The sequence below is a fragment of the Prionailurus viverrinus genome, chromosome D2 (genome assembly GCF_022837055.1).
Source record: "Prionailurus viverrinus isolate Anna chromosome D2, UM_Priviv_1.0, whole genome shotgun sequence".
In the NCBI taxonomy this organism is placed as follows: Eukaryota; Metazoa; Chordata; class Mammalia; order Carnivora; family Felidae; genus Prionailurus; species Prionailurus viverrinus.
This window is the reverse complement of record NC_062571.1, coordinates 73,878,699-73,903,005: the sequence shown is the minus strand read 5'-3', so window position 1 is coordinate 73,903,005 and position 24,307 is coordinate 73,878,699. Positions and strand designations below refer to the sequence as shown.

The 24,307-nt window shown below is 39.1% G+C and overlaps 1 protein-coding gene across 2 annotated transcripts; it reads right to left on the bottom strand.

Annotated features, from left to right (window-relative positions):
* Positions 1–4,399: 4,399 nt before the first annotated feature.
* PNLIP (pancreatic lipase) lies at positions 4,400–23,883 on the bottom strand. 2 transcript variants are annotated; one of them, XM_047825640.1, is made up of 12 exons: positions 23,838–23,883; positions 22,505–22,674; positions 16,953–17,075; positions 14,262–14,396; positions 13,139–13,250; positions 11,507–11,626; positions 11,271–11,390; positions 10,657–10,775; positions 7,704–7,833; positions 6,303–6,411; positions 5,654–5,818; positions 4,400–4,463 (listed from the first exon to the last, which is right to left on the bottom strand). In XM_047825640.1, the coding sequence occupies exons 1-12, from the start codon at positions 23,881–23,883 to the stop codon at positions 4,400–4,402; spliced, it is 1,413 nt and encodes a 470-aa protein (XP_047681596.1). The 2 variants fall into 2 exon arrangements, with proteins under 2 accessions (XP_047681596.1, XP_047681597.1); XM_047825641.1 differs by having other exon boundaries at positions 22,520–22,674.
* Positions 23,884–24,307: the final 424 nt, after the last annotated feature.

The window sequence follows — 24,307 nt, the reverse complement described above, 5'->3', positions numbered from 1 at the left end:
GCAAAGCCTACTTTAGATCCTCTCTTTTCCTCTCCCTTCCTCTTCTCCACTCATTCTCTCTCTCTCTCAAAAATAAATAAAAACATTAAAAAGAAGAAGAAGACCCCACTGACATAAGCATAGAAACAGATCAGGAAAAGAAAAAGAGAAAAGTTCAGGCTAGAACCAGAGACAATGTTCATCCACCTCTGGCTAAAGTCTCATCTGTACCTTAGAGCAGAGAAGTTGGTAATAAACTTTATATGTAACCTACATGAGGCTTGAATATGATTTATTACTTAGAGTTGTGTATGTGACACGTGTGTGTGCACGTATGTGTGTGCATATGTGCTGAAGCAAACTGTTTGTTGGGTGTAAATTTATGTAATTAATGTGGATTCCCTTCTTCTCAGCTAATTTTTATTGCTGCTATCTTTGTGGCTCAAGATAAAAAGAATCATTTTGAGTCTTTGAAGAGGGATGCATGAATTAGCTTGGATTCAAATGATGTCTAAATAGTAGAGGCAGGAAATAATTATTTTAACAGTTGGAGTCCAAGTTCCTTTTAGGGCAGGATGGCCTTTATTTAGAAAATATTCCATGATCCACTTTGGCTGGAGAAGATGAGTTTCCAAAGGCATGGTCTCCAATACTTGAAAACCCTGGTAAGTCCCTCTGCACAAGGTAGGATCAGGAGTTTGGGAGAGGGATAAAAGTCAAAGAGGGGTCTAGAGAAGTTGAGGGGGTATTTTTAGGCGGCACAGTGGTTCTGGAGCCTGAGGAAAAGTGACTAGTGAGGGGTTCCCAGGGGCAGGTCGCTCACGTTGCTTCAAAAGCAACACTCCTGTATCTCCCCCAAACTTCCAGAACTTACCACCATTTATACAAGTGGCTTGTATAAATTAGGGGAGAGAAAAATCAAGGTGAGAGCAGAGACCATGTAACAGCCCTAGGAGATGAGCCCCCGTGAGGGTCCCAGAGGAGCGAGAGGTCAAATCTGCAGCTGCCATGAAGTCAGAAACTGAATTCTCAGAGCTCTTGAGATAGCACCACTATGGACAGGGGGACGAGTTGGATCTGCCCAAGGGTTAGAAAATAAATTTTTATTTGGGGTGACTATACCCGTTCAGGAAGTACCAGGTATTTTCCTCACCATGCAGCACCCTCCCATAGTCTGTCGCCATTTAGGCAAACATTCATCCTCTTATTTGCACTGAATGTTCCTATAAACCCTTATCATGGTACCATATATTAGCTTCAAGGTATTTGGGAAGTTCAAGGCAGCGGATACTTACAGCTACATAGATAGTAGGCAAAAACATGTTAATTTTTTAGTTGCTAGATTTAGGGAATCTACTTTTTATATTTCTCCCACCTTTCCTTTGGCTGTAGTGTGTTTGTGTGTGTGTGTGTGTGTGTGTGCGTGCATACATGTGTATATGTACACAAGAGTGCTAGAGGGATTTGGGACAAGAAGAAATACCTTTGCAGAGTCTTGAATCTCAGCAGCTGTTACACAAAACAGCGACAAATCCTGGCATCCTGGAGCAGGAATAATGAGCTGGCCAAAGGCCACCAATAGTCCAGCAGACCAAAAGAGACGCATGAAAAATTTCACATCACAATGACCTTGGAAAAACCTAAATCCACTAGTAAATAGCTTGCTACCTCAGGCGAGTTGTATGATAAACTCTCTGTGCTTCAGCTGCTTCTCCTGAAAATGGGGATAAAAGCACCCACCTTATAGTGTATTGTCAGAATTAAATGAGTAAATATGCATAAAGCACTTGGAATAGTGCCTGACACACTGCAAGCATAATGCATGTGGTAGGAAAAACAAAAAAGAAATGGAAAGGGCAGTCCGTTGCCTTCTGAAAGAACATTTCAGAGGAGCAAGCGGAAACAGAGTTGATGCAGTTAGCTCTTAACATCCAAGAAATAAGGTCCAGCAAGAAACAGGTTAAAAATCACATGCTCAAAGTGAACCATTTATACATGGCTGGCTCATCCTTTCAAATGGATATAGAACTCTTACCTAAAGGGAAGAAAAAAAATTTGATTTGGGGCTCTAGAAATAGGAATATTTCCTAAAAATTTACTGAGACCAGAAATAGGTAGATGATTTGAGTAAACGTTTCTTTTAAAACAATTAAAGTGACTTGCAAACTGTTTCATTACGATGAAAATGGATATCCTTCTTAATAAGAGGGTTTTTAACAGATGTATTTTTTAAGATTAAATTCTTTTAAAATCCTTTGTTCCATCTTGTTACTTGAGCAAATTTGCAGACAATGTTTTCATTCATTTCTTTTATTATTCATTATTCATCATTATCAGTGTGTTATAGAAAAAGTCCAGGAGGCATCCATAGTAATTATAATTAAAAACACTTACTAAGCACTCAACACAATTTAAGCACGGTGTTAATCTCTTTACTGGAAATGCAGGGGTTAAAAAAAATCCATGCATACAATGAAGACACCAAAGTTTACATTGTAACCATGACATCCACCCTCAACTCTGTGCTCATATATTTAGCAGCTCACCTGACATCCAAGTTGGATGTCTGATGAGCATCTGAAATCTGACATGGCTAAACCCTGTCCTCCCTCCTCAAATCTGTTCCTCCCAGTGCATTCCCCATTTCAGTCAATGGCATCTCCATCCTTCCAGGTGCTCTTGTCAAAGCCCCAAGAATCTTTCCTTCCATTCAGATATTCATTCCCCGCCCACACGGTCCACGTGTGTGGCAGAGGCTGGCTTCACACCTTGTCCAGGAGTGCACCCTGACTGGTATAAGCCAATCGGCACATTCCATTTCTCAGGTCACTGGCCAATCAGAGTGAACCTCAGAGATTTTGTTTGGGAAGATGGGGAGGAAGATGCACTTTGTGTCTCTTACTGGATGTGAAAGAGAAGGTCTGCATGGCCCCAGTTGCGGTAAGTGGCCCTTCTTCAACTGGGACAGGAGCTTGCCTTGGTATGAAACCATTAGGCACCATAGACAAGAGAGCACAGGAACAGAAAAGAAGTGGCTCTTGAAAAGGTCATTAAGTTGTTAGATCAACCAAACCTGAAGCTTCCCTACCCCTGGGCTTCCCAATCATGTGAACGAATACAGTTCCCTATGGTTTATGCCAGTTTGAATTAGAGCTTTATGTTCCTGCAAGCGAAAGCATCCTGATCAATACAGATTAATAATTCTCAGAACAAGTCTTCATGTATTGATCAACTTGCCTATACTTTGGTGAAACACAGAATGCAAAGCATGTTCACATCTCTGTGGCTTTGGCTGTATTGTTCCCTCTTTCTGGAGTGCCCTACCTGTCATGTCCTCTTGGCAAATCCCCACTCACCTTTTAAGACCTTTCTCTTTTAGGATATTAGTGATTGGACATGGCCTAATTTTAAATACCTGACTCTAGTGGAGTCATTCATTCTTTTCATTAGTGAGTTGGTCCTTCAGAAAATATTTATTTGATATCCTACTACATGCCAGGCCTTTGCCAGATACATACAACATGTAACCCCCTTAATGAGAGATATGCAGACAAGTAAACAAGCAATTATGATATAGAGGAATAAGTGCTGAGATGGGGGGAGTTCCGGGTGCAGCAGTAAGGCAGTGGGACAGCCTCTAATCCAGTCTTAGGGGATATGGTAATGGATGTGAAGAAAGCTTTCCTGGAAGAAATGATGTCTACACACAGATTTAAGAACCAGTAGGAGTTACACAGACAGAAAGACAAGGGAAAACACATCCTAGGGAGTGGAAGGGTTTGTGCAAAGGTCCAGCACCATCCAAGATCAAGGTCCTTTTGGACACCAGAAAGCAGATTTCTAGAAGGAATATGGTGAGAGAGAATGCTAGAGTCTTTGGTTCCTGGAGAACACTGGCAGGATTTTTGATTTGTGCTTTTTAGAAAGATGAAAAAGGCTGCAGACAGGAAAGGAGCCTGGGGGGACCCCACTGGGAGCAGGGGGACTGGTTAGGAAGCATTGGATCTGCTATGTCCTTTTATCCTTATGTGTCATCTTTTCTGAGATGTCTGATTACCCCCAACAAATGTAAAGATGGGAAAATGATAAAGGTTGGTACTTGGCCATGTGCACACTGGGAGGGGATCATCTTGGATCTGGAAGTCTGCCTTACGTGATCAGAATGACATCAGTAATATTAGCAATGGGCATGATGTCAGTGCCAAGTAAACAATATTCTCAAAGCTCAAATGCCACATAATAGGTATGTAACCAGCTTCAACAGTCATTTATGGTTCTTCAGACCAACTCCAGAATTTGGATTTTAATCACATTATACAAAAGTTATATTGGAAAAAATGGACATGGTGGCAAAGGAATGGATTGCTTCACCAGTAGATTTTATTAGCAGTAAGGTGCAGTGGTCACATGTCAGCTGCTCCTAACACGGGGTAAGAGTGAGCAGAATATCTTCCCTTACAGTTTCTTTACTACAGAAATTGAACCTGCAGAGACAAAACAACAGAAAGTCAGCTTTTCCTGCTACCCGGCTGGTGTGTTGGAGCATAAAGACAGCCTCTATTCTCCCGAGTCTGAGCGAGAGCCACTCCATGTGCCCGAGAGCAGACATTGGCCAAGGGAAGACAGGCCTCTTCTGTATAGAGGACTGAATTCTCCTTTCCAGTGCTCTCATGGCTGTGCAATAGCAGAGGGAGGCGGTGTCATTGGATGTCCCTAAAAACAGAGAGTGTTCATTTGTCATATCCTAAAAACACCTACTGAGCACTTGGCACGTCGTCAATCGACGCAACTGAAGAAAAGTAGGGTCAGCGGTATGATGAGAAATCAGCCAGAGGGATATTTCTGAGGTCCTGGTGTTACATTCACTTATTTCAATTCAATGATTGAATTGAAACTGATGAGCATTACCCATGAGACTAAACAATGCTCAGTTTGCTTGGAAGCTAATTTTCTTTAATAACATATAGAAGCATATGTCAAGTGCCTGGCACAGACAAGGTTCTGAGAAGATGCCTTTTCTCTTCATCTTCATTTCCCTCCCTGTGGTCTGATGGCTGGAAGGTTCTCAAATAGCACATTAAAGGTTAAACACTAATCTTGATGAAGGACACAAGAGATGAAGGGCACACACACTATGTATAAATAAAAGTGAGCTGAATTTTTTTGGTGGCAGTTAGCAACTTGCTGAAGTCAAATTTCCTGCCCACGAATTATGGCATTGGGCCTTCATTGAATTATCTTCTAAGGGGATGAGAGTAGTCCCCCCATCCCATCCCCACCATCAAGAGAGTAAACATATTCATTGTCCCCAACTACTCTCCTGTGGCTTTGTAATCTCTCCTCATCCCCTCCTATCTCTCCTCTCCCCAGGCAACCAGTGATCTGCTGTCACACACAGTTGCTAAATGAAATCATTCTTTTTAACTTAGGGTCATGAAGCCGGATTCTCATTTTAACACATGTATCAAATAACACATACCCATCTACAAATCTCTCAAAATTATCCCCTTGAAATTCTGCTCTTTTTAGCAAAGAAACAGAAGCAATTGGGAAAGCAATTGTGACCATGATGTGGGAGAACAACTATAGATTTAACTTAAAGTAGACTTCCAGTGGGAATAGGATTACAAAAATGATGTGGTGCGGCAAATCTCTTTGGATTTTTATTACTTACACTTTTCCATCGTTTCTTTCCACCATGATCTTGGACGCTCCCACTCTGGGTAGAGTTGGGTTGATCACCCGGTTGTACCAAATAAATTTAACCTTTTGCACATCTCCAACATCCACATCAGAGTCAAATTCGTTGGAGTGAGTGCTGTCGGGTTGGAGAGTGCCCCTTGGGAGTTGAGAAGTTAATGAAAACGTTACGTGAACATACAAAAATATACACATCAATATATACGTATAGGGTTCTAAAACCAGCTAACAACGCATCTCTAGTAAGGTGACTGGTAGTACGTTTGCCATCCGAATGTGTTAAGTGATGCAGACAGGTATGGTAACTCAGTGGCAGGTCATTTGCCAGCAATAACTCGTATTGCTTTAATGTCATCCTTACTTTAACAAAATTTCAAATATGTTTTGGTCACAATTCTCCCACAACTTAATAAGTGATGACATCATCATATCGTCTTTTCCCGGTTGTTTTGTGGGCAGGATACTTATTTACTGATTATAAACCAGATGCCACGCATCAAAACGGACATCAGTGGTTTTTTCAGGAAACAGCAGAGAAAAAAAAAATTCCGAAACAGAAATGTATTCTGAAATGTATTAAGGTGCAAGGTAAAACAAACAGCTTAGAGTAATATTTTACTCACTTGAAAATTTCATATTGTTTAGAATTCCCTTTATTTCCAAACAAGGTCACTAGCACGTGTCCTGTAACCTTCCTTCCAGACAGCGTGACAGCTACCTTATACCTCCAACCTGCACAGGGTGAAAATATTTGCAAAATGTCAGCTTGTGCAGAAGATATTCTGAAAACAGGCTTAATTGGATGCCACTGCTGCTGAATTTTGAGTAATTTATATATAGCATTGTTTTTTAAATTATTTATTCATTTACTTTGAGAGAGAGAGAAAGCACGAGTGGGGGAGGGACAGATAGAGAGGAAGGGAGAGAGAATCCCAAGCAGGCTCCACACTGTCAGCACTGAGCCTGACACAGGGCAGATCTCACCAACCTTGAGATCATGACCCGAGCCGAAATCAATAGATGGATGCTTAACCAACTGAGCCACCCAGGTGACCCAGTAGTGGCCGTTCTTCTAAGCAGATAGATACTCCTTTATCTAAATGTTCGGAAGACAGATGTGGGGGCAGGGCAGGAGTACAGAATCATTCCAAAATCAAGAAATTTCAAGTAAATGTAAGTAAGTCATGTATTTTGCTTTCAATTTCTTGACCTAGCAATTTGTTTTTGAATATTCTAAGAACTTTATGTTAAAAGAAAGCGGGAAAATGGTAGAGTGTGACATTTTCATCAATTCCTTTTCACAGGTCTGAGTGGTCTACACTTATTTAAAAAATTCTATAATTCAGCTTTCCATTGCCATTGGAAATGTATTAAGTTATGGTAACCACTCTATGGTACCAGTCCATACTTAACTAGCAGTTTATGCCATTTAGAGCTAGCCTGGGTCAAACTGAGGAGAGGATTAAACTTGGCTTTAGTTTTTACAGTGCGGCCAACCCCACCGGCTCCAATAGTTTTCTTCCTCTGTGACCCAGGAAGGAAACCTGGGGGCTGTCCCCATGCCTTACCATCCCTGCACCCTATCCTATCCTATCCTATCCTGATAATTCCTATCACCCATGGAGGATACCACCCTAAACAGCTCTTCGATCTGGCAACTCCCTTCCATTCCCACAATCTCTGCCACCTCTCTCCTGGGTTACTTTTCTGCTTGTACAAAACCTCAGAATTTCCTTTAGTGAAACTTGGAAGGGTCTGGAGCAGAAGAAGCCCCCTGAATTCAGCACCGGAATCGAATATGAAGGAATCAATCTTGGTATCATTTTTAGTTCAGGCCCCCAAAACTCTGTTCTGTTGCCCCCGTTGAGCCCGAGTTACATTGAGCATGACGGCTTTTGAATATTTGTCCATGTCTGGGAAGAGTGTTTCCAACTTTTCTGCGGAAGAGCAATCTCACACATTTTCACCAAACATGATAAAATACAGAGCATTAAGGATTTAAGGCAAATATGGTAGAGACTTACGGGCAAAGTTGGTGGCATCACCGGTGTTTAGATAAAATATCTGGCCCACTCCGTTTGTTTTTCCAGGAAATCTGTCAGCGTAATGACCCATCTGCGGGCAGCCTTCACTGGGGCAGGGGAAGCACTTGTTCTAGGGGAAATTAACAAATGATGAATGAAGCGCACCCTCTTTTTCCACGTGTTATTGCAATTCAAACATTCTAAAGCCAATTCTGTACTGATGGCAAAAGAGGATTTTCATAGTATCTCAGCAAAGGTTAAAAAGCATTTCATTAGTTACAATGATAAACCAGTGATTTTAATGTTCAATGACACGATGCTAACAAAAATATTATAGAAATCATACGAAAAGGGAATTTAGATATATATTTCTACATATACTTTAATCTTGTCTCTTGCCTTTGTAAGTTGCTCAAGTGGCCCCCAAGGCATCCATCTGCCTCCAGGGGTTAGAATTTATTTTAGAAAGATTGCAAAAGAAAGATCAGAGGGGATGAGGAGCTCTGATACGCAAAAGCGGGCCCATTAGTAGGATGCAGGGCTCAAAAGTCAGGTTTTTCTCAAAATTTTTAGCTTCCACTTAGCATGTTAAGGTCTGAAGGATTCAGATCTAAGAGTTTTCCCAATGTGAGCAGAAAATGCCCCAGTTGGCCTTTAAGTCATAGCTGTGAGGTTGGGGTGTGGAGAAGATATATATCACATACAAAAATGTCCTCTTTCTGGGTCAAGGAATTATGGGAAGAAAAGGGAGAGGGAGAAACACAATGGGAGAGACAAACAGCACAATTCCTGCTATGGAGGGGCAAGCCTGCTCCGCAATGGAGGCGAGGGGCAGTCTCTTGGATCAATGAACCAGATGGGGACTGGGCCAGAGTCGGGGTCTGCATCCAGCAAAAACTAAGGGGAGACTGAGCCAGTCAGGAAGAAATGGCCAGAGCTATCTGGGGAAGTTGGCCAAACCAGAAGAGTATATGTGCTGAGACATTATCTGCAGACACCAGCCACATGCTCATCAAAAATGCAGACCCCCAAGTTCTCCCCTCTGCCCTGCACACAAACTGACCACCACCCCCGTGATCACTGTGCCAATACCAGCTTGGGGAGAAGCTGATGAAGGGGTCCAAAGGCTGGGATGTATGCAAAACTGGTAACATTTCCTTTTTTTAAAAGTATTTATTTATTTGTAATGTTTTTATTTATTTTTGAGAGAGAGACAGAGTACAAGCAGGGCAGGGCAGAGAGAGAGAGGGAGACACAGAATCCGAAGCAGACTCCAGGCTCTGAGCTGTCAGCACAGAGCCTGACATGGGGCTTGAACTCATGAACCACGAGATCATGACCGAAGTCAGACGCTTTAACGGACTGAGCCACCCAGGTGCTCTAACTGATAACATTTTCTTACAGAAGTGTCTGAGTAGGATGTCTGGGTGGCTCAGTAGGTTAAGTGGCTGACTCTCAATTTCAGCTCAGCTCATGATCTCTTGGTCTTGAGAGCCCCATGTTGGACTCGGTGCTGGGTGTGGAACCTACTTAAAATTCTCTCTTCCTCTCCCTCTCCCCCTGTCCTTTCCCTGCTAGCATGCACACTTCGTGCACACGTTCTCTCTCTCTCCCTGCCATCGTCAAAAAAAAAAAAAAAGTGTATGAGCATCACTTAAAAGGTCTAAACATATTACTGAATCAGACTAAATTTTAACTGAATGAAACCGAAAGCTTCTTTGCTTGTTTCACCATTACCTAGAGACTGGGGATTTGGGAACAAGATAAAAACAAAGCTAGACCAAAGAATGGGGTTGGTGTTGTTGCGTGCATAAGCTATACTGCAAATAAAACATGCATCTCACATACACATATAGCCAATATTTGTTGAACGCTAGCTATTATATTTTAGATTCTGGGCTAAGCAATTAAAACATAGCATCTCATTAAATCCTCCCACAAAACCTATGGAGTCTCCCATTATTATTGCATTTAGAAATGAAAAAACTGCCTTAGGTTAAGAATTTTGTTCAAATCATTCAACCATTTAATAGTGAAATCAGGTTTCAGACCCTTTCTCTTCATCACGAAGTGATACATCCTTTGTAACTATGACTTCACCTGGCATGTTACTTAAAATTTTATTTATTAAATGACACGGATCACATATTTTTCCTTGAAAAAATTTATAGTGAAAAGAAGAGCAATAAAAAATAACAGGCAAAGGGCACCTGGGTGGCTCAGTCAGGCATCTGACTTCAGCTAAAGTCATAATCTCACAGTTCGTGAGTTTGAGCCTTGCATCGGGTTCTGTGCTGACAGCTCAGAGCCTGGAGCTGGCTTCAGATTCTGTGTTTCTCTCTCTCTCTGCCTCTCCCCCCTCATGCTCTCTGTCTGTCTCTTAAAAATGATGTTAATGTTAAAAAAATAACAGGCAATAGATATATCACTTTCAATATCACATTTAAGGTTTTTAACCCAGATGTCTAGCGAATACCAAGCAAGATGAAAACTCAAAATCAAGCAAAGAAACAAAAAACTTGACAATTATAAGGTTGCACAGAAATATCCACATGCCCATAATGATATCGTTTTATAGGATCAGCATTTAAGACAAGTTTTCCATATGTATCAGCATCCTGGAGCCATAGCTCAGATTTCCTTAGACTACTTTTTTTTTTCTTACAATATTTCTAAGACAAGTTTGAACATTTACCTGATACATACTGGAGTGATAGAGAACAAAGTGGACATTTCAGCATATAAGCCTATTCCTCTAAAGTTCTCCAATGCCTTACCACTATTACAATAATGTCAATGTACTTCAATTAAAAATATGTACGATTAAAAGTATAAATAATGTGGCAATAATATAGTGACATTCACTGAATGCATGTTGCGTCCAGTGAACCATACGTCATGAGGATGTGATGGTTACAAAATTCTTCAGGTACAAAGTAGAATATCTACTTACTGCAGAGAAAACACTGTAAGAGGCACAAGGGAATCCAGCAAAGCCATCGGGGTTAAGGATGCTATCCGAGTAATACTTGTAGCTTCTTAAGTGATTACAGGCCACAAAGTCACGGGTCCCTTGGAAATCAGAAATGATTTACACATCAGCAACAGATTTTATTTTTCCAATGTCATGATTAGAACACAGTTGTTGAGTAGATTTTTCTAATTAGTGTGAACTCATGGTGGGCACAGAACAAAATCATGGATACAGTGTATTTATGGTTTGTGATGTGATCAGAAGTTAAGTACTATTGAAAAATTTAACAGTAATGCCATAGCTAAACGAAATGGAAAAATAACTTTAGAAGGAAAAGACTGGTCCATATAGATATAAGTACAACTTAGTAATGCATTCCCTGAATTAGGTCCTTGGAAAGTTGACTACAATTACATTTTCTTTCCTAGGGTCTCCTCATGCCCAACTTTCCTCAGTGAAAAGGCCATATTTTGTGTTAAAAGTCCTTCATTACAGAAAATGTGAGACCTGTACCAAAATACTTAGCAAATTTAGTAAAATGAAATACAAATCTTCCCCTAGGAAAATCTCTTCATGTCCACAATGGTTTTTACCTTCCCAGATCCCATCTATGTCAACGATCTGAGAGAGAATGTTCTTCTGACATCCGGGCATTTCTTTTCCTCCATTTGGAAAGAAATCTAGATGGCCTACGGTTTGGCTCATTCCAAACCCTGAGGAATTTTAAAATATGAGAAAGTTCATGTTACTGTATAGAGTCAAAACGCTCTAAAACACTCTACTGTGTAGAGTTAGTAAACACTCGTGGAGGATGAATTGCAGAACTCACCCATGTTAGGGATTATAGGGGCAGCATCTGTGTGAATTACATCCACAAACAGGGCATCGCTGGGGTCCAATCGGACTAAGTCAGGTGTGCCCTCAAAGCAAGGTTCAGCTGGATCCAACCCTAAAGTAGATAGGGTGTGTCATGTTAATATCAGTGTATGCATTCACCTTTCTTTGTTAATTACCTACCCAAGTGCAAGCATTGGTGGGAACCATGACTTATTTATGGAAAGAGATAAGGTAGTTCTTCCCTACCTTATCATCTTATTCCACTTTCTGTGTCTAATTCACTATTCAAATTATAGCAAATTTTTCTCAAACCATGAAATTTGGCTCTCCTTATGGATGTATAGTCACTGGGACAATCCAGGCCACTAGCAACAGTTCTAGGGAAAGAGCTAGACTCTGGCAGACATGAGACTCCTAAAAGCTGTTCAGGCTAAAAGAAGTCTCCCCTCCCCCACCTGCCCCACTCTCCTGTAAAATCCTATAAAGGCAAGGACTTCGGTATTCATGGTCACCAGGACCACAACTTCACAAAGTGCCTGGCTGAGTAGGCTCTTGTAAACAGTCACGGACCACGAGAAAGAATGTTCTCTCCAGCAAATTAATGATAGACATCTGGATGCCCCCACCAATCCAAACATGAACCATTTGCCCAAGGTATTAAAAAAAATAATCAGAAGGTTGGAAAGAGAGTGCAAAGATGGAAAAGAAAAGTGACTGCTCCCTGAAATAGTCATCTCTCAGATCCAGGATAGCAAAGTCTTTCCTATAAACTTACAAGGTCGTTTTAGGGCCGGAGTATATACAACATGTGGCCCCATTGGCCAGAAGCAATCAGTCTGAGATTTGTGGAATAATATTTTTTATCTAACTAGCAGCCTGAAGGACTGAGCAGCCTGTCCTAACCACCTGTATCCTGTAACTCTTAGCTCAGGGTGGGTGAGGATTACGCTAATTATCGTTTGCTGTCAAAGCGTAATATAATAAATTATATATCTTGAGCTCTTTAGATTTAATTCTATTTATTATTTATTTTGTTATTTATTCTCTTTATTCTAGTCATGAGACTTGTTTTTTGTGAATGCCTGAAAACAGGAAAAGAGATGTGAATAAGACTTTCCGATGTTCTTAATTCAAATTTTAGTCACATGCAATATATGTGTGTGTATACACACACACACACACACACACACACACACACACATATGTTAAACAGATGGGGGCACTTGGGTAACTCGGTAAAGTGTCCAGCTCTTGATTTCGGCTCAGGCCATGATCTCATGGTTGTAAGTTTGAGCCCCGAGTTGGGCTCCGTGCTGGGCATGAAGCCTGCTTAAGATTCTCTCTCTCCCTCTCCCTTTGCCCCTCCCTTGCTTTCTCTCTCAAAAAACAAACAAACAAAAAAAAAACAAAAAAAAACCACAAACAAACAAAACAAAACCAAACAAACTAACAAAAAACCAGGGCTCTGTAGACCAAATATCAATATTAGTAAAAAATTTGCAAGTCCTCAGAACATACTGATTCCCGATCACGTGGCTCAATTCAGAAAACCAAACTGCCATCCGTTTAGACCCCATGTAGGCAACGCTTAGTCCAATTTTTCAGCTTTTACTGTTTGACCAACCTGTGATTCGCCCAGCCGTCCCATTGATCCTCCTTCCTGCCTCTCCAGCTGCGTGGGCACCCAGACTGTGGCCAATGATGTGGACGTTGGAAGGTGAGTACCCAAATGCTGACTGTTGGAAAGAAAACTTCTTCAGAATGTTTTCAAATATATCAGAATTCAAGACGGCCACAGAAGAAGATTCCCCTCAAAACTTGAGTTTTAAGAAGACGTGCTGGGGGCGCCTGGGTGGCTTAGCCGGTTAAGCGGCTGACTTTGGCTCAGGTCATGATCTCTCGGTACGCGAGTTCGAGCCCCGAGTAGGTCTCTGTGCTGACAGCTCAGAGCCTGGAGCCTGTTTCCGATTCTGTGTCTCCCTCTCTCTGACCCTCCCCCGTTCATGCTCTGTCTCTCTCTGTCTCAAAAATAAATAAACGTTAAAAAAAGAATTTTAAAAAAAGAAGACGTGCTGCCCCTTCAAAGCAACTGATTTTCACGGACTTTTTCCCCCCAGTTATAACAGAATATGGCAATGGTTTAACATTTAAACTGGTGGAAGTAGGAATCTCTGTTCTTTTACTATGTAGAGGAAATCCTCGCCAGGTATAAGGAATTGTTACCCAGCGGTGCTGAAGCAAGTATTCGGGTTAGAAAATAATAATAAAAGCATTTACTTAAGCAAATTTCAGGTTAACATTTTTTAAGGTTTTTTGTTACCAAATTAGATTAGCTTGCTGTCATTGTGCTTCTGTTAAAAACATTAAAAAAAACAAAAACAAAAACAAGATAGTTTAACCTTAAGGTTGATGTTATCATGCCAACTTGTTTTTATATCATGCCAACTTGTTTGTAATTTATAACTGATAAAGTTCAAAGAAATGCTGGTGGGATTCAATAGAAACAGCCTACCTGGTTGCTGAAAGAACTACTTTATTGACTTTAATAGGAATAGAAGCCCAAATCTAGATTGACTGATTGATTGATCGATACTGTGTATTTCTTTTCAACCATGGGGAAAGCCAAATCTCAGTAGAGAAATGTCTTTCATAATTATCATACCTACAGCATTTTTTTTTCTTTTTTTTTGAAGGAGAATCCCAGGGAGCAATGTGGATGGGCTTTTATATAACTTGGAGGTAGTTACCTGAAGAACTTCAACAAAATATGCCACTTCTGCCCCCACAATCCGGATGTTCTGTGAGGCCTGAGTGTAACCGGTTTTGGAGCCACTTTTCCAGTCCACGCAGATGCAGTTCACACTTTCCACTGTAAACAAGTTCTGATGGAACAGACACAATAAATGGGTGAATAATTGGGGATGTTTATTAATTAATAACACATTTGAGAATGAGGGTAAATTCCCTTCTCGACCTCTACAAACAACCCCAAACAACAAACCGAAACAACAAAACCAAACCCCAAAACAACAAACACAACTTCTAGTCTGTTATGGTTATGAAATTCCTTTTATTTTTTTCTGTTTATTTATTTTTCATTTATTTTATTTTATTTCATTTTTATTAATATAATTTACTGACAAATTGGTTTCCATACGACACCCAGTGCTCATCCCAACAAGTTGAAATTTAAAGCTTAACATGTGCTCTGGGGTGCCTGGGTGATTTAGTTGGTTGAGCGTCCAACTTCGGCTCAGGTCATGATCTTGTGGTTTATGGGTTCAAGCCCAGGGTCAGGCTCTGTGCTGACAGCTCAGAGCCTGGAGCCTGCTTTGGATTCTCTCTCTCTCTCTCTCTCTCTCTCTCTCTCTCTGTCTCTCCCCCACTCATGTTCTCTCTCTCTCTCAAAAATAAATAATATATAAAAAAAAGTTTAACATGTGTTCCAAATTGAAGGTTTGGCCATAATGGGAACTGGATTCTTGGGATATCTACTGTAACACATAAATAGACATTTGCTGCAAGAAGAAATGTATAAAATGTGGTACAGTGGATTGTCTCATTAGATCATCATAAATGTCACAGGCCTACATTGTCCCTTATTAAAATGTACCCCACGACATTGCCTGTTTTGTTCACTGCTATATCCTCAGGGCCTCAAATAGTTCCTGGCACATAGTGGGTGTTCAATAAATATTTATTGGACTAATGAATAAATGAAAGCCTATGTTAGGACCCTCTTAAGTAAATATACTGACAGTAAATGAGTAAGCTTTTCCATGATGGAAAGACTAATCAAAGTTTCTGGATGAACATATTTTATTATACATCACTGAAGAGTTATTTCACATAAAAGCATAACCCACCAGATATCTACTGGAAGCCTTGTCTGATGGGGGTCAATGATAGTTTCATGAATGTTAGATCTAGCAGGAATTTTGTCTGTTTGGGTGTATGTATGTTTATACGTATCTCCACCTTTTTTCCAAGAAGACTTTCGGAAGAATAAAGCAATTTTATAAATCATCTCCAATTATTTTATTTTACAGATAGAAATATCCAAAGAGGGAAAATAGTTTGCTAATGTCACGGTTAGCTAAGTAAAGAGTTAGAACTAGAGTCTAGGACCTTTAATCTTCTAGGTTTTATTTTAAATTTATTTATTTTGAGAGAGAGAGAGAGAGAGCAGGGGAGGGGCAGAGACAGAGGGAGAGAGAATTACAAGTAGGCTCTGCACTGTTGGCGCAGAGCCCAATATGGGGCTCGAACTCACGAACCGCAAGATCATGACCTGAGCTGAAACCAAGAGTCGTATGCTCAACCGACTCAGCCACCCAGGCGCCCCAACTTTCTAGTTTAATCCACTTATTTCTCCATCCTAAAGCAACCATTTTGTCAGAGCCAAAGCATGCAAGAAAAATAAATCTGCTTTTGGGATTTTGGAAATAAATTGTATACCCCTATCTAAAAATTTACATCCCCTTTGAGCTAAGAATCATAGTCTTTTTCCTTCCCTGTTGTATAAAAATCTATTACTACCCTCTCCCCAGTAATCATCAGCTTTAAATTATTTTAGAAGACAAATTAAGGTTTTACTATTTTTGAACTTGTGACATGAAGCTCATTAATTTTGGCTATCGTCAGGATCAGCAGATAGTCTCTAGAGTTGACTCAATCCAGCCTTTGGCTTGAGTCATAGATAGGTCTGAAATTAAGAGTGTTCGGGAAAACCTTTGTGTCTTTTTTTTTAGACCTATGAAGAAATAACTGCACCTGTGCACCACGCTGGCCACAGAAGCTTGTTGAATAAATGAATCAATGATAATGTTCCTCAAGCACTAGCAGTTGCTAGGAAAAATTGTTCTCTTTGATTTTCTGTCTTTTAATTCTTCATTATAACGAGGCACATAGCCAAAGACAAATTAAAGAAAATTGGATCACTACTGTTGAAACAACAGAAGCTGTCAATGAAAACATACAGAGTTTTCCTAGATACTGCTACCATAGGAGATCAAAGAGTAGCAAGTGAAAATCAAAGGAAAACAATTAGTTTGGGCAAAATAAGTTATCTTAGTTCTTCAAATGGAAATTAAAGCCTCTTGAAAAAAATGAAAAGTTATTGAAAATACAACTAATATTGCATCAGTATGGCAACATTCCTTGCTAAAATTTTGAAATATATCTGTATTAGTTATTAAATAGCTATTACACAGAGCCAACAAATGCTTGCCAACCTTGCTGCCCTGACTGTTCCAGGTCCCTTCTACCCCTCTACCACCTCCTGGACCTTACCCAGAATCCCTAGGCCCAGAAGAGTCAGGTGATCCTCTGGTGTCATAGTGGCTAGCATTTGTCCTGATTGGTTGGGGCCTGCGCATTACTCATTGTTAATCATCAGTCTGGAAGCAGCCTTCCCTTCATTGATTACCGTATCTTACCTTGCATATTTTGGACAGCCAGTTTTCTTCTCCCTTGTCTATGAATCCATGAATAATGAAGCGGGTTTTTCTATCTGTGTTGAAATTAGAGCTCATGATAGTTGATTCATCTGCAATAATTTCCTATTTTAAGAAGAAAAGTGTTTAATGCCAAGTTTCTTATAGCGTCCAATAGAATCATTTGTACACGGAGAGAGATGACGAGTAGGAAAAGACCGCCAAGACTTGAGATCCTTGTGAATATGGATTCTCCTATTACAGGCAAGCTATTTGCAACCATCATCAAGCCACTACTTTCCAGACATCATAACATTTCTGCAGTTGCTTTAGTCGGGATAAACATGTGCTATAACATTGATGTAGGGATCTTGTCTTCATGCAATGGATGGCTTTGCTGTGTGTGTGTGTGTGTGTGTGTGTGTGTGTGCCTGTGTGTGTGGGTGTGTGTGTAATGTTGGGAGATTATATATGATATTAGGAGAGTTTATATATACATATATATATGTGTGTGTGTATATACACATGTATATAACAATATTTAGAATATTTACTAAATGGCAACATAGAGGTAGGATAAGAATGACATTAAGTTCCAATCAAGACAAAGAGTAGCTGAATGGATTAAAAAATAAGACCAGTCTGTATGCTGCCTACTAGATCATTTTAGGTCATTTCAGATCTAAAGACACTTGCAGACTAAAAATGTAGGGATGGAAAAAGATATTTTAAGTAAATGGAAACAAAAAGAAAGCTGGAGTAGCAATACTTATATGAGACAAAATAGACTTTAAGACAAAGTCTGTAAGAATAAACAAAGAAGGCCTTTACATAAAGATAAAAGACCTATTAAATAAGAAGATATAGCACTTGGAAATATTTAATCACTCAACATGGCAACACCTAATTATATAAAGCAAATATTAATAGATGCAAAGGAAGAAAGTTAAAGTAACACAAAAATAGCTGGGAATTTTAACATCTTATTTACATCAATGGATAGATCATCTAACAGAAAATCAATAAGGAGAGAGTGGTCTTAAACAACACATTAGAACAGATGGACTTAACATATATTTATAGGACATTCTATCCAAAAATAGCAGAATACACATTCTTCTCAAGTGCACATGGACATTCTCCAGAATAAGGCACATGTTAGGCCACAAAACAAGCCTTGATAAATTTAAGAAGATTGAAATCATATCAAGCATATTTTCTGACCACATTGGTATGAAACTACTAATCAATTACAAGAAGAAAAGTGAAAAAAGCCACAGACACATGGAGACTAAACTATGTGGCACCAAGGGGTCAAGGAACAGTCAAGGAAGAAATCAAAGATGTAGTTAAAAACATATCTTGAGACAAATAAAAATGTTAATGCAATGTTCAAATATCTATGGGATACAGAAAAGAAATTTTAAGAGGGAAGTTTACAGTGACACAGGCCCACATTAAGAAATAAAAAAAAAAGCTCAAAAAACAACCTAACCACACACTAGATAACTGAAAACCTAGAAAAAGAAGAACAAACAAAGCCCAAAGTTAGTAGAATGAAGGAGATAATAAAGATCAGAGTGGAAATAAATGCAATAGAGACTTAAAAATACAATAGAAAAATAATAAAACTAAAAGCTGTTTCCTTGAAAAACAAATAAAATTGATGAACTTTTAGCTGGACTCTTCTCTTCCAGAAAAAAACAGAGGGCCAATAAATAAAATGAGAAATGAAAAAGAAGTTACAACTGATACCATAGAAATATAAAGGATCAGGGGCTCCTGGGTGGCGCAGTCAGTTAAGCGTCCGACTTCAGCCAGGTCACGATCTCGCGGTCCGTGAGTTCGAGCCCCGCGTCAGGCTCTGGGCCGATGGCTCAGAGCCTGGAGCCTGTTTCCGATTCTGTGTCTCCCTCTCTCTCTGCCCCTCCCCCGTTCATGCTCTGTCTCTCTCTGTCCCAAAAATAAATAAACGTTGAAAAAAAATTAAAAAAAAAAAGAAATATAAAGGATCACAGGAAACTACTAGTAACAGTTATATACAACAGATTGGACAACCTGGAAGAAATGAATAAATTCTTGGAAGCATACAATCTTTCAAGACTAAATCAGAAAGAAATATAAAATCTGAACAGACTGATTACTAATAAGGAGATTGAATTAGTAATTAAACTCTCAACAAACAAAAGTCCAGGACCAGACAGTTTCACAGGTGACTTCTACCAAACGTTTAAAAAGAAGAATTAATACCCATCTTTCTCAAACTATTCCAAAAAATTGAAGAGGAAAGGAGGCTCTGAACTCCTTCTATGAGATCAGCATTATTCTAATACAAAAACCAGACAGATACTACAGAAAGATTACAAGCCAATATTCCTGATAAACATAGATGTAAAAATCCTCAACAAAATATTAGCAAACTGAATTCAACAATACATTAAAAAGATCACGTAACATGATCAAGTGGGATTTATTCCAGGGATGCAAGGATGGCTCAATATCCACACATCAATCAATGCGATACACCACATTAACAAAACAAAGAATAAAAATCAAATGATCATCTCAATGGATGCAGAAAAAGCATTTCACAAAATTCAACTTCCATTTATGATAAAACCTCAATAAATTGGACACAGAGAGATGTGTCTCAACAGAATAAAAGACATATATGACAAACCCACAGCTAACATCATGCTGAACAATGAAAAGCTGAAGGCTTCCCCCTGCCCCAAGAATAGGAACAAAACAAAGGTGCCCACTTTTGCCATTTTTATTCAACATAATATTGGAAGTTCTACCCACAGCATTTAGGCAAAAGTAAATAAATAAATAAATAAATAAATAAATAAGTAAATAAATAAAAGTCATTCAGATTAGAAAGGAAGAAGTAAAATTGTCACAATTTGTAGATGACAGGATACTATATATAGAAAACCCTAAAGCCTCCACCAAAAAACTATTAGAACTAAAAAATGAATTAAGTGAAGTTGCAGTATACAAAGTCAATTTACAGAAGTCCGTTGCATTTCTTCTTATTATTTATTTTTATAATTTATTTTGAGAGACAGAGGGAGAGGGAGAATGCAAGTGGAAGAGACAGATCGAGGGAAAGAGAGAGAATCTTAAGCAGACTCCACTCTCAATGCAGAGCCTGATGCAGAGCTCAATCCACAACCCTGGGGTCATGACCTGAGCCAAAGTCATGAGTTGGTTCCTCGACCAACTGAGCCCCCCACACACCCCAATCTATTACATTTCTGCACATTAATAACAAACTATCAGAAAGAGACATTAAGAAAGCAATCTCATTTGTGATTGCATCAAAAAGAATAAAATACCTAGGAATAAATTTAACCAAGGAAGTGAAAGATCTGTCCTCTGAACAATGACACTGATTAAAGAAATTGAAGGCAACATAAATAAATGGAAAGATTACCTTGCTCATTGATTGGAAGAAGTAATATTGTTAAAATGTTCATGCTACCCAAAGCAATATACAGATTCAATGCAATCTCTACAAAAAAAAAATCAATGGCATTTTTCATATAACTGGAACAAATAATCCTAAAATTTGTATGGAACCTCAAAAGACCCTGCATAGCCAAAGCAATCTTGAGAAAGAAGAACAAAGTCGTGTCACACTCTTGATTTCAAACTACACTACAAAGCTAGAGTAATCAAAACATTATGGTTCTGGCACAAATACAGAAAAATAGATAATGGCACAGAACAGAGAGCCCAGGAATAAACTCACACTTCTATGGTTAATTAATCTACAACAAAGAAGGCAAGAATATATAGTGAGACAAAGACAGTCTCTTCAATAAATGGTGTGGGACAGCCACATGCAAAAGAATGAAACTGGAACACTTTATTACACCATATACAATAATAAACTCAAGACAAAATGTATGACCTGAAACCATAGCACTCCTAGAAGAAAACATAGGCTGTAAGTTCTTTGACATCAATCTTAGCAATATTTTTTGGATCTGTCTCCTCAGACAAGAGCAGTGAAATCAAAAATAAAAAAATGGGACTACATCAGATTAAAAAGACTGTGTACAGGGGCGCCTGGGTGGCTCAGTCGGTTGAGTGTCCGACTTCAGCCAGGTCACGATCTCGCAGTCCGTGAGTTCGAGCCCCGCGTCAGGCTCTGGGCTGATGGCTCAGAGCCTGGAGCCTGCTTCCGATTCTGTGTCTCCCTCTCTCTCTGCCCATCCCCCGTTCATACTCTGTCTCTCTCTGTCTCAAAAATAAATAAATGTTAAAAAAAAAAATTAAAAAAAAAATAAAAAGACTGTGTACAACAAAGGAAACCATTGACAAAATGAAAAAGCAATCTACTGAATGGGAGAAGATATTTGCCAATGATATATCTAATAAGGGGTTAACATCCAAAATATATAAAGAACACATACAACTGAATATCAAAAAACAGATTAAATAATGGGCAGAGGCCTGAATAGGCATTTTTTTCCAAAACAAGACATATAGATGCCAATAGGCATATGAAAAGATGCTCAACATCACTTATTATCAGGTAAATGCAAACAAAGACCATAAAGAGATACCACCTTACATCTGTAAGAATGGCTGTTATCAAAAAGACAAGAATTAACAGCTGTTGGTGAGCATGTGGAAAAAAAGGAGCCCTCATGCTCTGTTGGCAGTAATGTAAATTGGTGCAGTCGCCAATAACGAATGGTATGGAGGTTCCTCAATAAATTAAAAATAGAACTACCATATAATCCAGCAATTCCACTTCTAGGTTTTTATCTGAAAAAAAAAAATGAAAACACTAATTTGGGTATACATATGCATCCCTATGTTCATTGCAGTATTTTTAATAATAGCCAAGATATGGAATCAACTTATATGTCCATTGATGGATGAATGGACAAAAACGGTATGTGATATATATATATATATATATATATATATATATATATATAGGAATATTGCTCAGTTGTAAAAAAAAATAATGAAAGCTTGCCATTCATGACAATATGGATAAACCTGGAGAGTATTATGCTAAGTGAAATAAGTTAGATAGAAAAGGATAAGTACCACATGATTAAACTTATATGTGAATCTAAAATACAAAACAAATGATTAAATAAAACAAAACAAAACAAGACTCATAAATACATAGAGAAAACTAAAATGGTAGCCATAGGGGAGGGAGGGAGGGAGATGGATTAAATAGGTGAAGGGGATTAAGAGGTACAATTTTCTAGTAACAAATAAGACAGAAGGATGTAACGTACAGCATAGGGAGTATAGTCAATAATATTGTAACACCTTTGTACGGTGACAGATGGTAGCTAGACTTATTATGGTGACCCTTTTGTAACATATATATTATATATAATATACATATATATATGATATATGTATCACTATGTGATACACCTGAAATGAATACAATATTGTATGTCAATTATTCTTCAATAGAAAATAAAGTGAATCTAAATTAAAACAAAAGAGAGAATAATATCAAGTTAGTGGACTTTTTATAAATAAAATAGATAGAACTTAGTTCTGAAAACAATGAGTTCTCTTACTTCAAAGTTATTCGGGTTCTCGTTAGTGTACAGGAGGAAGCGGGTATTGACATCTTTTGGAGCCCAGGGCAATATTTTGAGGGGTCTTTGCGCAATTCCTGCCCATGGGGCATCATCGCTAAAGCAGCCAAGTCTTGGGAAGCAGATTTCTTTTCCTGTAATAACCCAGAAGTGTTTCAAGGACGTCAGTTTGATCAGAATGCTCTTTTTAATGGTCTCTCTGCCAGAATGTGAGTTCAATTACATTTTGTGACATATTTACCTCCTCCATATTCCCAGACATATTCCTATCTAGGCACTCACAAAACAGCTTCAACATCCCAGGCTTCTGGTCTTCATTTCTACAATGTATGACCACCTCACTCCCCTCGTGTCTCTGTCCAGCCCTTGCTGGGACTCGGTCTAGCTTCTCAATGCAGATGTCTTCCTTGGGCCACTGGTGCTCAAGAAAAGAGCAGCCTTGTATTTCCGGGCCTTGGTAGAGAGGGGTGAGGTTTTCAATTCCTCACAGCCATCTTCTCGTGTTGGGTTTTGGGTAGAGAACTTAAGCTTCATGCAAGTGCCAGAACATTATATATATAACAATACATTATAAGTATTTTGGCCCCCTATGTTTGAGGAGAATTTCGGATTCCTACGATGAAGAAGCTGCTCGTGAATAATCAAACAGAAAATCCATGGTTTGGCACAACTGTATGCTTGAATGCTAAGCCATAAGAGAACAGCACAAAGGGAGGGATGTCCAGGAGGATTAAGTCTGGATTATAGTAGTGGTGGGAGTCGTAGCCGTTGTGAGGGCTGCATTTGCAAAATGTTACTATGTGCCAGGTACTAGGCAAGATGATTTACAGGACTACGTAAGTCTCACAGGTATCCTGCACTAGGGGCGGTATTATATTCCCATTCTAGAGATGAAGATAGTGAAGCACGCAGAGGTTAAGAATTTTGCTCAGGGTAATACACTTGTGGCTGGCGGAGCAAGGCTTCAAACCCCACACTGGACTCCCAAGTCAGGGTTGCTAGATTAGCAAATAAAAGTAAAAGTTAAATTTGAGTTTCAGGTAGACAATGAATACTTTTCAGTATAACTTTGTCACATATTCATTTATCGGAAACACTTGTTGTGTATCTGAAATTCAAATTTAACTGCATATCTTAGATTATATCTGGTAACCTTACTCCAGGTGTCTGTGCTCTCAACATGCACCTTTCTCACTCACACCTTATCCCCTAGTGGCTTGAATTCAGCCATCACAGACTTTTTTGAAAGTGCCAAGCAAGAAATCTCTTCCAGCACTGCATAAATATCTTTTCTTACCTGCTACTGCTCCCAGCAGCAGCGATAGTGTCCAGATTAGCAGCATCTAAATAAAGTTAAAAATATGATTAAGTCTGACTAAATAGGTTTTTTAAAAGATTGGCATAATTCAGGTTAAGTTAGGCCTCTGGGGGAAATAAGTAAGTTCTAATAAATTAGGGCTTGGAAAATATGTTTTCCTGACTCACCATGGCAATTCCGTCAGGTCCCACACACAAGCAGATAGCGCCTTAAAGGTCCTTTTATAAGCAAACCTTATCTCTTTGAGAAGTTCCATGGAAAAGGAGAGGAAGTTCCAAGTATACATTTCTGGTTCTAATCATAAATAAACCAAGAATGATAGTGCAGGTCAAGTTTTCCACAGTACTTGTGGGAAGATGAGAAAAAGGTTCATACAGACTGTTCTGTCTCAATGAGATTATATAATGCTCAGCATCACCATAATTTCATTGTAGAGGAGGTTCTAGTCT

Bases quoted from the DNA above. Each gene is read 5' to 3' on its own strand.
- PNLIP (XM_047825640.1), bottom strand. From the start codon at position 23,883: ATGCTGCTAATCTGGACACTATCGCTGCTGCTGGGAGCAGTAGCAG. The intron at 11,627-13,138 runs GTTGGTCAAACA...TATCTACTTTAG, and splicing joins GACGGCTGGGCGAATCACAG to GGTTGGATCCAGCTGAACCT. The intron at 6,412-7,703 runs GTAAGTCTCTAC...CACCCTGTGCAG, and splicing joins TGATGCCACCAACTTTGCCC to GTTGGAGGTATAAGGTAGCT.